Source organism: Syngnathus scovelli, chromosome 7 (assembly GCF_024217435.2).
Source record: "Syngnathus scovelli strain Florida chromosome 7, RoL_Ssco_1.2, whole genome shotgun sequence".
NCBI lineage: Eukaryota > Metazoa > Chordata > Actinopteri > Syngnathiformes > Syngnathidae > Syngnathus > Syngnathus scovelli.
The window spans coordinates 10084046-10100608 of NC_090853.1; the positions used below are offsets into that span (position 1 = coordinate 10084046).

General features: G+C 40.4%; 1 protein-coding gene across 2 annotated transcripts; it reads right to left on the reverse strand.

The window, feature by feature from the left end:
* Positions 1-799: 799 nt before the first annotated feature.
* On the reverse strand, positions 800-16427 carry LOC125971752 (mitochondrial intermediate peptidase). Of its 2 annotated transcripts, none has more exons than XM_049724671.1 (19): positions 15995-16427; positions 15494-15667; positions 14895-14983; positions 14733-14819; positions 14217-14280; positions 13947-14129; positions 12891-13047; positions 12447-12495; positions 12217-12277; positions 12083-12135; positions 11449-11602; positions 11265-11342; positions 10633-10840; positions 10335-10444; positions 10154-10228; positions 9832-9948; positions 6492-6613; positions 6356-6429; positions 800-1031 (listed from the first exon to the last, which is right to left on the reverse strand). In XM_049724671.1, the coding sequence occupies exons 1-19, from the start codon at positions 16133-16135 to the stop codon at positions 931-933; spliced, it is 2097 nt and encodes a 698-aa protein (XP_049580628.1). In that variant the 5' UTR covers positions 16136-16427; the 3' UTR covers positions 800-930. The 2 variants fall into 2 exon arrangements, with proteins under 2 accessions (XP_049580628.1, XP_049580629.1); XM_049724672.2 differs by lacking the exon at positions 800-1031 and adding an exon at positions 3563-6267.
* Positions 16428-16563: the final 136 nt, after the last annotated feature.

Consider the following 16563-nt stretch of genomic DNA (forward strand, 5'->3'; position numbering starts at 1 on the left):
CGCTTTACACCGCCCGCCTCTGGTTCAGAATCGTGCTACGCTAAAGGTAGTGGTGATGGGGTGTCAACAGCTGCAGGAAGTAGTTGCAACATCACCTCAGCTGCTAACAACTGTATGAAAATGTTAACATGAACTACTTAATGTGAACTACTAAGCATGGCACAGGCTCACATGTCAGTGTATGGCTTTAGCATGACCCAGCACCCGGCGTTAATATTACAGCACGGTTGCCAAAGGGATGCAGGTGTCATGGGGATTTCCAACTCTTTCTATCTTCAGCCAGGGAGGGGAACCAAGTACGACGCGAAAGCATTTGATCCGACCCTTTCAAACACACTATTGTCTTAATAGACTGTACGTATAATAAGAAAGAAACACTGATTTAGTATCACATTTCTTTCACAAGGAGCACAAAAGGTGGCAAACGTGTAAGTATTTGCTATGTCTGCTATTAATATGCTTTGCATAAAGAAAAAAATACCCATTGCTGTTCTGGGAACACGTAATTTCAATGGTAAGTTCGGAAAATATTCATTTGGTTATTACTACAACAGGTAGCACTTGCTTGCTATCCCCCTTCATCCAACCAAACATGCTTTTTAGGTTAACCAAATTGTCATTGCTGTGAATAATTGTTTCTCTATATATGTACCCTGTGATTGGATGATAATCAGTCAAGGGTGTAGGCAACCTGTCATGCAGGTCAGCTGGGATGGGCTAGAGCTCAACCTTGACCTATGTGCAATCAAAAGATAAATGAATGGATATTTTGTTAAACACATGAAAAAGGTAGTCACCATAAAGTTCTTACCATTTAATAATTACAGATTAGGTAAGAAGGCCTTGCATGTATGTATGCCCACATATTGTGGTCTATTGTACATACATTTTGCTACTCTAGCAAATGTCCTGAGGGCATAAAAGCACCTCTCAGGTCTCTGAGTCCATGATGAATGTCTCAAAGTTTGGCTGGAGCTCCGACACCAGCGCCTCCACAAAGTCCTCGATGGTGGGACGCCTTTGAAGCATACCTGCAACACAAAAGCACAATATCATTTATTTCATTAAGTTTTGGACAATGTGTCATATATAAAAGGGTAGTCACAAAATACTGATAGTTTGGCACATTCAGATTTTTTTCCAGACCAAAAAGTTTGTAGCAAACAAGTGAACTCAGACATGTGATCATTATGAGACCATTGACTGTTATACTACAGAGTAAACACGAGTACGGCGTGTGTTTTGTACATTTGTGCGTGAGCTCATGCGTGGAAGACTCCCCTTTGCTGGCAGGCTTTGCACTTCAAAAAGGCGCTCGCTTTGAAGTCGCTTGGTTTGCCCCTGTGGACCTGACTATGTAAATAGACGCCTTAACCACACTCACTCCCTGACTGGGTTTCCTACATTGGTAACACACCCACATCTGCACGGACACGCATGACTGGCAATGCCAAAATGGTGAACACACAAAACAGAGTGTATCACCAAAGCTGAGAACTAGGTATGGCATTCGAGAGCAAGAGATGCTAGTCTCCTCTTCCGAAGCCACTCGCCTCACCCTGCCCTCTGGCTATCAGATGAGACACAATGTCAGGGTGTCTGACATTGGCCAGCTCCCGAGGGGAACATCCACCCTTCCCCAAGGCAGCCACATGACGGCATCGATTCCATCAATAGTAATGTTGCTCCCTACCAATAGCTGCCAATGATTTCCAATGAAAATGAAGCTCCAAATGATCTAACACAAGGATTGTTATTTTAACTGGTGTTTTCCATTTCCATTTAATAGTTCATAGACAATCAATGTAGTTCACCTGTAAATATTTTAAGGTTTGCCCTGAAATTTAATCTAAATCTTCAGATATTTGCGAGGAAAAATGATTTAGCCAGCCTGCAAATAGCAAAATCTTCATGAATATTTTTGTTTTTTTTAAACGCCACAAAGATCTTTAATGCACGGTTTCTACGAAATAGACGAGACAGATTTTAAAATGCGCATTAAAGAACTTCTGATTCATTTAGGACAAAACGTTCAATAACTAGCTCCTCAGAGAGAAACTTTTCTCAGCCCAAATCCCTGAGAGAGTTTGGAGGAGAATGCCAAGATAACCCCGGAGCCATAACAACACTCAGCAGGATCTGATTGGATTGTTGAGGGCAAAACATGGAGGGGGTGGACGAGAATAGACAAAACAAGAGAACAATCATCTCAATGTAAGAGAAGAGTTGAGCAATGTGAAGCCTTTAAAGTAAAAACGGACCACACATAATCTGCCTCATTCCTACGCACACCCACAAAAATGTTTCAAACTGTGTAACAGATATGCAAATATCAGAATTCCTCTCACTGCTGAGCAACGCTAAAGAAGAACCAAGCTGGCTCCTGCTCATTGCAAACACAGAATGTTTTCAACAATAAAGTTCATTTTCAGTTTTACAAGGACACGCAGTGGATGGCTTGTTTATTTACTTGAAAGGGTGGTGGGAGATGGGTATCGAGTCCAGTGACGACCTATGTGACCTCCTAACAGCTCTGAGCCTGTCATAATGAGCGCTTTGGGGAGGAAAAAATTGGAGAGCCACTTGGAAATTGTTTGAAATATCTTAGATACTGCCAAGAAACAATTTGGCCACTGCGAGGAAAATTTCTGAGGAGCTTTAGGTTTCAGTAAACAAAATAATTGCGGGTAGTAATTCGTATGATGTTCCCATTCTGAAAGTGAGTCCACCAAGTAAAAAAAATTAAAAGAAAACTTAAATAAAAAATACATGTGAATCAATATATTGTGGCAAGTGTCAGTGTTTGCAATGTGCATGCACTCTGAGAAGAAGGAGGCAATCGAGAGTTATACATGATATAATAAACATGGCTTCTGATTCCACCTGTTTACTGCTGTACAAATGAAATTTGTGTCTAGCCAGTCTGAATGCTTCACTAAACCTGGCTAAGGATCCCAATCCTCTGGGCTTGGCCGTGTTACTGTTCTTTCATAATTTTAATTGCAGGCATTTGGGGCTTCACAACTTCACAATCATATGCATTTAAAATGAGTGCAAACCTCAGCATTCAATAACTTGAGCTAGAGCCGCAATGCTTCTATAGTCTAATATATTGCAGTATTAACAGGATTGATATCCAAGGCGGCTTTGTGGCTGCTTCAAGTATCTCTTTGAGATGCCTCCTCGTAACTATTTGAAACATGTCAAGATGCAAGACATTACATCTCTGTTTGACCTGCAGGCAAATGATGGGACTCTGTAATTACAACTTTGAAGTTTGATGCCATTTCTTCAAACCAGATTTAGGAGAGGCCCGGAAAGAGGAGCAAGACATTGGTTGATGGGACGCACTGCCAGGAGGCTTCCTTAGTCGACTAAGCACTTTCAACACTCCCTGTCTGTCAGACAATTGATGGCAGCGTCTAAGAAAGGCAGTAAAGCAACCTCTTATTACGAGATCATTTCAATGGAAAACATATAAAAGATAATCAAAACACGATGAGATTAAGCAAGATGTTGACAATTGTGGCTGACGAGAACATTGGCGACATTCAAGTCATGGTGACATTTTTCTTGAAATGATTTATCCAAGTCTCTTTTTTTACATCACAAAAAGACAGGGGTGTGTTTATATTTGCCTTTTACTAATAAGATCAAACATTCTGAACTCATTGGTCAAGGCTATGGGAACGGTCCGAGGCCACAAAGGCACTCTCTGTGGCCTAAGAAAAAGGTCAGTTTAGCTGCTCGATCAGGTCTTTTCTTCCTCTTCACCCCCTCCCACTATGTCTCCATGCCTCTCTGCAGGTTTGAATTTCAATACTGTCTCTTGTAGAAAACAGATGGCAGCATGCAGGACAGGGAACTGTGTAGTCCTGGTTGATGGGCCAATCATGTTCCATGCTGTTATGCCCCCTCTGCCGCCTTACTAAAGGGAAAGTTCCACACTGCCATTTACAAGCTCCTGTGTTTGAAAGGATTATGTAGAGCTGGATTGTTTATCCTTGCTCCAGTCTCCAGTGACCTTCATATTTGTCTAGAAGGAGTATTTTGTCACTCTAACCTTACTGAACAAAAAAATACTTCAATACAAACGACGACAAATGACGGTGACAATTCTGGTCCACAGAATGAAAGACCGAGGCAAATGAATGGATGCTGCCAATACAGTGCTCAGCATATGCGACTACAACCCCATTGGAAAAGTTCAAGAACAATTTCCAAGATTTTGACAAAATGTTTTTTTTTTTTTGTGTGTGTTTAAATAATAACATGTAAGTAATGGTCGATCCTGTGATGTATACATTACAAAATCTTCAGTTTGATCACATTAAGTAATGTAAAAATGAATGCATCCCACAACAAAAACAATCATACCTGGTATTTTGGATGATGTCCATGACTTTTGCGGACAGCTAGGCATGGAATGATCAAGTCCTTGTGTGTGTGTGTGTGTGTGTGTGTGTGTGTGTGTGTGTGTGTGTGTGTGTGTGTGTGTGTGTGTGTGTGTGTGTGTGTGTGTGTGTGTGTGTGCGTGTGTACAAATGAACAAATCTTGTTTGAAATTAATGGACATCATTTGTGGAATATTTTGTTGCATTGTATCCCATAGAAAATATTGATTCTGTAATAAAATTAAAGGTGTTATTACAAACTTGTTAGGGTGTCTATACTCATTTATGCTGAGACCTGTATGTCACTTCGTAAAAAAGAAAACTACAGGGTTTGATCAGACTTGGATAAGACTTCCCCTGCAAGACCCTGACCTGCAATCACCCCTCTCCCAAACTAACTCGCTTGCAAGTTTAACAGCAGCGCTAATCCCAACAGTTGGGATGAGGAGCTGGTTGTCATTTCAGAGGCAAGGAGCTGTTCTGGCTGCATCTGGAAGTGTGGCACAGTGTTGGAGGAGGGAGGAGAAGACCCTTGGGGAAAGCCACTCCCAAGTGTCTGCTGATGTTTCTGTTCTTAACTCCCTACTCGCCTTCTCCTTTGGAGTGTCTTGTTCTGACATGTCACAGCCAGAGGACGTGGGGAAGGAGCCATTCACACACACACATGAAAAAAACAACCATAAGTGCTGTAATATGTGTGCCTGGCCAGTGGTCGACGATGGCTCTTTATACAGAAACAATGCACACACATAAAAAGGTCTGTCTATTCTTCCAGGTCAGATCCTAAAACGTTTGTTGACTTTTGTTCACACATAGTAGGTTATTATTATGAACTTGAAGGACGGAACAAACTTTGGAAATTGGGAGTGGTTGTTGCTAGGTGCTACGCAACTTCATGAACGAGCCACAGTGACACGCCAAAATGCTGCAGGCGTGTAGGGTATGTGTCGAAAACAAAGAAAGGGGAAAAAACATCTACTGTTACTTCAACTTGAAAAAAGTGGGAAAATTACTGAACTGGATTAACTAGCTGTGATAAGTTGGCAGTTGTCACAGACAGTGGTGATTCAACATCATCAATTGCAAACTGCCAAATTTCCTGTAAAGTAGGATCGCACAGTTTGTTAAACTGCCAAAGACATTGTGCTGCATGCTAAAACATACCCGCACATTTGTAAATGTCTCAAACAAATGTCTAACTGTTATGCAGCTTCAGCTATCTGTACACCAGAAGACTGATATGATTTGGAAAACAATAACACTTTGAAAACTATAATCTCATGCCTGCTCAGATTTAAAGACAGGTTTAACAGTTTTTAGTCACAGCCTAGTCTCAGACTGAGCTTTTACAAACAGTGTGAATTTTGCAAGAACACTATTTCCAAGACTAGATTTGTTAGGCATTTTCCCCCCACAATAAAATGTTTTCTTATCATACTCAGATACGTTTGCACCAGTGTTTCTCCTTCCATTCCGCTTTTGTGATTGGAAAAATAACCTGTTTTCTGGGTTTGTTCAACCCAATATATTGTTTGTTTGTTCTGTAACGTACGTCGCCATCAGACTTGTTGCATTGCCAAGACTAGGAAAAAAATGATATAAATTATAGGTGAGGGAGACCATAGTGCTCAATGAAACCTTCAAGGCAGCAGAAATCTTTTTGCACCCTTTTCTAGATTTTTGACTTAAGACATTCCTGTCTCGGAGGTCTAAGCACAAATCCTTTGACTTCATCCGTGGTTTGATCTCTGACGTGAGCATTTACAAATCATGTCTATGCAACTAAATTTGCCACTTGTGAATTCCGGTTAAGCTATAGGACCTTCTCAAGGACGATCGGTGGAAACATGATGCCCCTGGGCTTAATTCGGAACTACAAAGACAGAAGACAGTGTCCATGTTCATTCAATTTCATTGGGAAGGTGGTCACCCAGATTTATCTAAGACTGTGCTCGTGTTACCTTCTACCATCAACATGGGCTCCTTGGCTCCCCCATGGGCTAACATCTCTCGACGGTAACGCTCACCCATTTCCCTGCAAGACACGAAAGAGGTGATGATGCTTTAGTCACCATTGAAGTGGTGTTTTCATCATACCTGTTTAAAGGATCCTGAAGGAAGCACTGCTTCCACACCATGGAGGCCACGGCTCTGGACATGAGGTAAGAATAGTATTTGGCTCCATAACCAATGAGATGGCTAAATCTCAGCTGCCAAGCCTGTGAACAGACATAACACCTAAGTAAATGTACATTTTGATGGGATGCGAAGCAAATGTGTGAGAAGCACCAATGAAGAGTCATAAACCACTCCATCTTTGATCGAGTCAAAGTGGGGATGTCATTCTCATCTTTTGTCGTCGTTTCCTCTGTCATTATTGCCATCATTTATTGTTCAGTTTTACTCCAACGAACTGCTGACAAAACATCAAAGCACAAGCAGGGATCTCCCATTTCAAAGGACAAAACATGGAAATTCCAAAACGGTAAATGGATTCCTCTCATCTATTCTGTGTGTAGTTGCCTTGGGGTCTGTCTCCATGACATTGAACACGTTCTCTTATGGTTTCTAACTATTAACTTCTCAAACTACAGGGGAATTCAGAAAGTTGGGAAAGACAGCAGCTGCCGTAATTAAAAAAAAAAAAAAAGCCTACAGACCTCCCACCAATCATAATTTAGAGACCTGTCGTTGACTCTTGATTCACAAAATGCTAAACATCTATTACTCTTGTACATAAATGAGGTAACTAATGAGAAGCATGTTTTTGTTTGTTTTTAATTTGTTGTGCCGATTTTTGAAGCCAGATCATTTGTAAAGAGGACAAAGTGTGCGACATGCCTTCATATTTTCTTTATCCTGTTGATGATGACGGCAGTGGCTGACCACAGCTGTTGAGGCCGAAAACTGGACTAAGTTCTGAACTGTGAGAGAAGACTGAGAAATCCCTAAATTTAAAAATATAAAAAATTATGGAGCTTTTTTTAATTCACCCTATCAATTATGTGTGTTAGCATGTTTCATTTCGACTGAGGTCATGCAATGGTCACGTGGCTTTAACTGTGCATGTACAGCAAATACTTGTTGCTTTGGCATTCAAGCAAGGGAAAACATACGAGCTCAAACTCTTGCATGCTGATGTTTATATCCAAATATTATCCTCAGCTGAAGAGCAGACCATGTGGTCCGTGTTACTTACAGTTGAGCTTACCTCTCTCACACAGCCAGGGATTGATAGCGGCACTGTAAATTATACACACGCTAGCCAGAATGTTTAGAATCTGTCTCCCAATAACCCATTAGCCACTCCAATGTTTCCTTGGCTGAGGATACCATTCCTGCATGTATCTACTAAATTGGGCGGATTAAAGTTCCAAAAAGATATCAGCTTTCACTTTCTATGCTCTCATCCAGTCGTGAGTTTGTATTTGAGGCACTGCTGCTTCTTATGAACTGAGTTGAGTTCCCTGTCCAAAGAATGCTTGTATCTTGAATTTTTGCTTGCAAGTAAAAGCAAAAATATTGTCCCAACATGGGTTCCATTTCGAAGGCACCCGCTATTTCAAGGAATTTATGCTGGTATGTAAAAAACTATGCAGATAGCACCCCACCATTTTTGCCCATCTACAAACCAACACTAATGGCATCCTTGAGAGTGAGGTACAGCAATCACAGAGAGCAGCTCAAACTGGGAAAATAATTCTGCTGCGGTTGGCTGAGGTAAATGTCTGCTAGAGCTCTCAATGCAAGTTGAAAAGAGGGAAACATATTACTGTAAAAAAAAAAATAAAAAAATAAAAAATAACTATATGTGACAGTAGCATCTGAAGAATAAGTAAGCTTCAGTGGGTGAAGCGTGGGTGAAGAAATACTGACCAGACACTGAAATTTAGGCATAGATACTACAACAGCACTGTGATCTCTCTTCATCCAGGCTTTCATCCATCCATCTCCTGAACCGCTTACACACATAATTATGGCTAAGGCCCAATGAAGGCCACTCCTTGTCTCCATTATGACTTTTCCTTCTTCCTCCTGGCCTCTTCTTCTCACCCACAGCTGTAAATGTGTGTGGGGGGGAATGACGAGCTTTTTTTTCATTACAGGAATTGGACGAACAGTTTCGAATATTACCTCAAGGGAGACGTCATTCAAAAATCTGCTTTGTGGTTTTACTAGATCTTAAAAAAAATTCTTTAATCTTTAAAACTGTGCTGGGACTGAAAAAGAGGACACTAAAAGGCCACACGATGACTCGCCAGTGCAGTTTGTGGCACTACAACCCCAGCACTGCAGCAAATATTTTGACAAATGTATTGGGACGCCCGATCAATGAACAATATACATAGCAGTACATTAAACATTTCTGGGGAAAAGGAGCAGCGAGTTACGCGTTTCTGATCTACGCTTGCTTCAAACTACTGGAACGCCCTTGCAGACTAAACACCCACCCAGTTTCTCAGCAGCTGTCCCAGCAATTTGAGTCCACATGCAGCTGCTCTGATTTTGGTGCATCAGATAAATTATAAAATGTTTCCACGTGCCCCCTGCAATGTGTTCAAGTAGTTATTGCTGTTTGGCACATTGAATGAGTTTTTTCATATGAAGTTATGAGATGTCCTACTTTGTGAGAAGGCAATGAACGCATCTGGAGTCTGCTGACTTATAGTACAGTACGAGTACAGGTGTCTTAGAAAAAATGGCCACCAAAATAACTAATTTCATAAGCAATTAGATCACCATTGTACCAAAGGTAATATATACTAATATACATGCTTAAAATTAACTGTAGTAAGCTTAAAATAGCATGATACAACCCCTCTAGTTTTGTATAATCACTATACATATGAATCTAATAGTTCGGTACTGGTGCTTTTTAAAGATGAAAAACTGAAAATGTCATCCAAAGTTGTACTTTTAAAAGATGAAGCAATTTATTGTTCCTCCAGCCATCTCTGCGGTGTGCCTGCCGTTATGTTCAGCGTTTCAGCTAAGCTTTTATTCAAACACCTCTACCACTGAGCCGGAGGAGACGAGAAGTTTAAACATTCTGCGAGACAATTTCACTATGGCAACAACGTGCAAGTCGCTGACTGCGGATGAGCATGTACTGTGAAACAGCGAATGACTCATTAAATCAAATATAGGGTTTTGATTTCTGTGTAGACACTTTGGTAACTGGAACATTTTGAACGGGAATATGTAAATTACGGAAGCTTGCTGTTGTAGCGGCATAAAGAGTCAAGAATTTGATGCTATCGATGTTATAGCTATGCATAAAGTCTAGCGACCAGAATTTAGTGTGCCATTGTACCCTAAATGCAGAAATGGCAAAAGTGTGGAGTCCATTGGACCACTGGAAGTCTCTTTGATCAAAACTTTCCACAGTATTGTCCAGGACATCTAGGTAAGATAAAAAATTAGGATTCAAACTTACTGTATTTGGTGTGTAAGGCAAGCCATAGAACTTCTGCTGCATCTCCTTCAGGAGTTCAGTGGTGGAGAGATTTTGGGGTTTACTGTGGTATATCTGGTCCAGTGCAGCATAGAAAATCTGCCCAGGGAAAACAGATAATCACTGATTGTACATGTTTGACATTAAAACAAGAAACTAAATAAATCTGCATCAGTAATAATTTGTCTGTTAATAATCCCACAATGCAGTGTGCAACAGAGGAAGTCAGAGAAACAAACACAAGATGTTAAAAAGATGTTCACTACCGGCGTGTAATGTAAGGTGACTTTTTGTTTGGTGGTACCTGCAACTGGGTGTCTGCAGCACCGCACACCTTCTTGGACTCACACAGGCGGGTCACCATACTCTCAGGCAGAGGCTGACGAGACATTGAAAAACAGTTCATCATCTATTGGAAGCCTACGGTAAATATTCCTTAAACTTTTGAGCTCTTGCTTTTCGTGCATACATTTGAAGAATAATACCTGTCCAGTATCATAATGACGTGCAAACTGGCTGACGACTCGATAGTCAGAGGCAAAGTACTCCATGAGGATGGAGGGCACTTCTGCAAAATCTGTTGCACATCTAGTTCCTGGAGAATTGAAAAGAGAATAGGGGGGAAAATGTCAACAATAAATGACCCAAATCTTCATTCGCTACACTTTGGCTTAAGTTCCTCTTTTAGATCCCATTTGATTATGAGGGATTTTGTAATGCTGCAGCTGCACATTGTGTAAAAGCCTTAAAGTTAAGATTTAATGTTCAACCTGCTGACCTCACCTGTAACATGCTGGTAACGAGTGCGCCCTAGCATTGAATGCATGGCGTGTCCCATCTCGTGGAAGAGGTTCTCCATCATGCCTGGGGATAGCAGGGTGGGGGCACTTCTGGTGGGGTGGGGCAGGCTCAGCATCAGAACCACAACAGGCAGCTGGTACTGACTTGTTTCCTGGCACCAGCGACCGCCCCGGATAGTGAAGTGACAATCCTGCATGGGGAGGAAGATGAAGGGCAACCATGCTTTCTTTTGTAAGTACCTTGAAGGTAGAAACGGGCTATACAAGTGAAAGCCCATTTACATTCATTGTTGTGTAATCTTTTTGTCGCAACATGATAGGATTGTACCGTTTTGGATTCTGTGGTGGGAGGGAGGGCTGCTATCTTGATTCCACAAAAAGCAAAAATGAAGTCTTTTAACAAAAGTGAAAGTGCTTGTCCATTTGTCAGTTAGTGTCTCTGAAAGCTAATAGCAGATGTTTAGATTCTACAGGCAAGACTTTACCAACTGCATTTTGAGGTCCTAATTTTGTTGTATACCTGTTGTACAATGACAACCATTGTGTTCTACTGTGATGGAGGTAATGACAAAACTAGTAAGAAGCAGAAGATTGAGCGTGTGCGTGAATGCTCACCTGATGAGGTTTGTCTTTCCGCTGAAAAAAGTCACAGTAGATATATCCAAGTAATCCCTCTGTTTCATGAACTACAGCCTGTAAATGTGCACAAACATATGGAAATTTCAAACTTGGAATTTATAAAAAAAAAATAATAATAATAATCAGGCAACAGGTCATTACCACACAGACAACAGCATACCAATTTGCGCACGTCGTCGCTCCACACCTCTCCAGCGTTGGGGTGTTCGGACATGAGGGAGACACCGTAGAGCCGAGAGAAGAGAATGTTCAAACCGTCCATGCAGGCCCCCAGGGAAAAGTAAGGGCTGTACAGACTGGGTTCGATGTTGTACCTGAACCATAACCAAAAACACAAGAGAAACAAAAGACACATCTAAGATCTAAAAGTATGTATGATATGTTGTCTTGTTGAGGTTGGACTATGTCCATTAGAAACAAATTAGAAAAGAATTTCATGAATGAATGCACACCTCTCTTCCAGTGCCAACTGAAACTGAGCAAGCATTATTAATTTGGTAAATGGCAGAATCTTCAATACAGTACTACTTGTAGCGAACTAAAACAGAAAGGCTGCATTTCAAGCTTATTTGCGTATATGCTGTAAATGTAAATATAATTTTACAATAACAGAGTAGTACCCTTTTGTTGCAGCAGTGCATTCCCAGCTAAATCTGGGTAAAATGAACAGACTTATGCTAGAGTTTCAATAGAATGGTAGGTTAGAATACACATGGATTAGCCCAAACGTCTCACCTATATTTGTTTCCACTACTCAAGTAAATGGAGTGATTAAAATAAGAATGTTTTCTAACCTTTCGGCACGCAATACTCCACTGAGGAACGGGTGATCCCACGGCATTAGCTCCTGTGTCAACACAACATGTGAGTTCTCATAGATGACAAAGAACCTGCCATATAGCCGGAAAGGGAACAGAGTGTCACCCACCGAATGCCGAGGGTTGAGTTTTTTCTTCATGTCACTCATCATACCAAAGTCCTTTGCTGTTCTGTGACATTGGGAGGAGAAGAGCAAATAAAAGTCAGAAGTTGAAGTTTTTTTTCCATTTTTACATTCATTATTTATTATTCATTTCCCACGAATAGTGGGGGTCCACTGTACATGATAAATATGACCAATTATAGAAATGTTTCTGTAATTTCTTTCTCTAAATGTACCTGTCTGACAGCTTATCTGTTAAGAGTTGAAGAAAGCTCATCACTGTTTCTGAAATATACAAAAATGAATGCAGCACAAAACATTAAATAACATAACCATCATAAGCAAAATACAAAAGACTTTTGTAGCTCGATTGTGTGAAGACAGCCACAAAGAATGACACCTAACAGGGCTCTAGTCTAACCTTTTTATTTTTTTACTAGGATCAGAGTGGGCCCCTAACTGAAAATATTAAGGAATTTGTTTGTAAACAATAAAAAAAATACATAAACCCAAACTTTATGTCTAAAATTTTAAGGGCAAAATGCCACTATTTAGGTGCAGTCTGACGCCCTGCTTAATTCTGTTACTGGAAAGTTATTCCCATGCGTTCCTCATTAAAAACAGACAAAATCGTCCAAAAGGCATAATCAAGCAGTAATTATCTGTGGTTATAATTGAACCTGGGGTTGCTGCCATTGTTCCCTTCAAGGCTCTGTGGGCATAGGAGTCGTATCCCACCAGTTTGGCCAGCTTATATCTGCATTTTAGGAGTTCTTCCAGACATTCCATCAGGTCTGCGTTTGGATACAGGTAAACCCTGTAGGCGATTTCTCGCACCTACCAATGTGAAATAATAACAAGAGACATTATCCCTCAAGTCTGAACACACAAATTATTTTCCAATTATTAATACCACTAATTCAATACGCTAAAATGGAATTAACCACTGTTAATATGAAAATGTTATTTGAGTTACTTTCATTAACCCCAGAACGCACACACAAAGCCAAATGAAAAATGAATTACTTGAACGATGCATTAGACCTGCTTCAAACCAGCTGGTTATATTATGCATTGTAATTTGTTCAACGCCAGCGTGACTCAACTTTCTACTGTACTTATCTGAATTGTTAAATTGGTATGCTTACCCTCATTTTCAAGTTGTCTATTTTGTTTTCATTGTCTTGTTATGACAACATTCAACAAAGGGCAACATAAAAAAATTGCTGATCATAACTACTGCATGCTGTGCAGAGGATCTATTTATTTGTGGGTATGTGAATTAAATGGAAAATAATAAAGACCATCAAACGAAAAGCTCTAAACTCTATCAAACTGTTGAGGGCAATCCCAATCAAATGCGACAGGCTGTCATAATGCTTTTACGTCAGCATATCTGTGGTTGCTTGGGGGCAGAACACATTAAGATTTAATTGCTTGTGATTTAAAGTTATTGTGCATAAAATATGAACAAAACTTTGGTCCTGCATGATTGAGCATGAATAGCTCGAGCCTCATGAGAAGAAGCGGTTCAGAAAGTGGACGGATGGGTTCTGAGCAAATTAAGCTTAAAAATATGTTATGATTGCAATTAAAATATGTCCTTTGTGAAAAAGAAACATGAAATGGTAAAACATGGCCATACAAAGCACTTGAAGGCATCTCTTGAATTAATTATGAAGCAACCGCGCCATCTACTGAGCAATGAGAGTAATGTTCGAGATTTGGTCACACACCAAGTCATCCGGAGAGTCGGCGTGTAATCCTCCAATTTCCACAAAACTTCCTGTGCTGGCAAAGTGCAGGTGGAGATGTTCGGGAATTGCTGATCTGGCGATTCTGTTGGGCATGTGAGAGCCAACCAGGAATTCATTGTTTAAATCCAAGAGCTTCACGTGGAGAGCAACTGCCTCTTTCCTCTGCAATGCGAAGCGACAACAAAACCAATGTCTGTCATTTGTGTCTGACTGAGGGGTTGATTTCTCCGCATGCAACAAGCCTCTCACCAGTTTCTCATCAAGATGAATCCCGCTGATTTCAAAGTCAAACATAAATAACTCTGCCACTCTCCTGCAAAGACAGCAATATGAGATTATTTTTAAGTATGTACTGTAGGTTACATTGGGACATGCACTGATGGTATATTCTTGGAAAAGAAAAGCATAATGAATCATAATGAACACATTCTTAGTAAAATTAAACCTGTACAATTGAACTCAAAAACCTGTCTTTCCCAAAAGAACTAACAGAAATGTGTCACAAGGACACATTTTTGCAGTCAATACGTTTATTAACTGTTGCGAATGTGTTAAATTAAATTTAAACTTCACGAATGTTACCCTTTGATGTGGTTGGTCTTTTTTTTTTTTCTTTTCAATTAAGTGTTGCACTCAACTAGACCAGAGTTAAACCTTTGATACTTGCTGATATAACATTCGGCATTACTTCTGGTGCATATTTTATATTTTGCCTATTCACAATTTAGGCAATTACTTAAGAGGGACTCTATTGTGATAGGGCACCTTGTGTCTGAGTCCAGCTGAGCCACAAGATCCGGCCTGTCCAGCAAATTCTTCAAACTGTTGCATAGCTCCACATTGGTGTTCAACCTGTATAGTCAGCATGATTTCATTGTCAGATTACTGCTAGTACTGACGAAACGAGATCGTGTGTTAGTCCTTTACTTCTCCACGACTGTGCCGATCTCAATGCAGGTCTTCTCTGCGGCCTCGCGGTACACTGGATCAGGATGTGCTACTTTAACAAAATCCGCCTTAAATGGAGAGACAGATTTGCCTTACAAACAACTCAATCAGATGATGTCAATGTAAGCTTCTTGGATTCTAAAGTTTGACATGAGGGAAAAAATGGAACCTCTCTTTGAATTTGTTTTCGTATGACATACATATTGGAAGGCAACAAAAGCTTTTGGGAAGAAACCCGCCTCTGACGTTGCACGAAAATTCTGAGGATGAACTGCAATTATGTGAGACTTCAGTTCCGTAAGCATAACAGATGAACTATGTTCGTATAAGTGTGATATCACCACAGTGGGGAAAAAAACCCTATTATTTATCTATTATTTCTGTTACCTTAATAATGGAGGAAAACAATTTTAAAAACTTGTTTGGTATTGGACAAATAAAGGAAATCCCATAACAGGAAAAGCAGAACTAAAACATATCATAAGAGGATGGAGCCAAAACAATATTGGAATCTGATTTTTGGCCATATTTCATTTTAACACCATAACGCCTCATCTGGTACTTGGTGCTGAACTTACCAAGTCCGCCACTTTACAAAGACTATCAGAGAGCTGGTCAAAAGCTGTGACAGTCTCAAGCCCTGGAGCAGAAGTACACACTTTTTTGATCAGTAGCTGTGTGTTCTTTAGAGCCACCTTTGTGGCCACCTGAAATCCAGCCGGAGAACTCAGCTCTGGCAAGCCAAACAAACCCTACAATCAAACGTAAACACAATTAGATGTTTCAAGCATTTGAACATAATATTAAAACGGTGTCGAGTATTGCAATCCTCTCTTGACACAAATAAAATTCACAAATTAGTTGTTTGTCTTCAATTATTCATCACATTTTAAAGGTCCTTACACGAGTATCACAAAACCCATGCATTGACATCATCCCTGACATAGTCACCTGCCTATAAGGCCTTTTTCATTTCAATATTGTGCAGAGTGCTCGAAGAGACATTAATCGAATATAAATAACTGCTGTCGCACTAAGAAAACGTGAAATATCAGAACAAGTCCCAATCCTGTACTCACCACATTTTTCTCAAACGCTTCCAGTCTCTTGTGAGGTTTGGCATTGAAAGCTGCACCAACAGGTGACCATGTTGTGACACACTTGCGAAAAGACGTCCACAGACGTCTATTCTTTACACAGGAAAGCAAACTTTTACTCATTTTGAATTACTGCCCGTTACTGATGCTTCTTCTTGTGCCGACTGAGACCCTCAGAGGACATGCTAATCCTCGGTTTGGTGCTAGCTTGAGCTGAAAAAGTAAGTATGACAAAATCGTGGGACGTAAATAAGCCAAATAACAACCAATACACGCTAAATTGTTATTATTCACAGAAAAGGGAGCCTTTGTCACACATGATACTGTGGGTACACATTGACAAACAGTTGACATGCGGGTGTTCAGCTGCACAAACGAGCGCCGCCTTCTTCCGACAGTGTTATGGTGGTTGACAAGAAACTCAAATGTATTACCGCCACCTATTGGTGTGGAGTATATCACAGGTACCCCTGCTTACAAGGCAAAAAAAAAAAACATGAAATACTTCAATACATTTGATTCCGTGTGTTGCAGAACGCATTTCCCGGAAA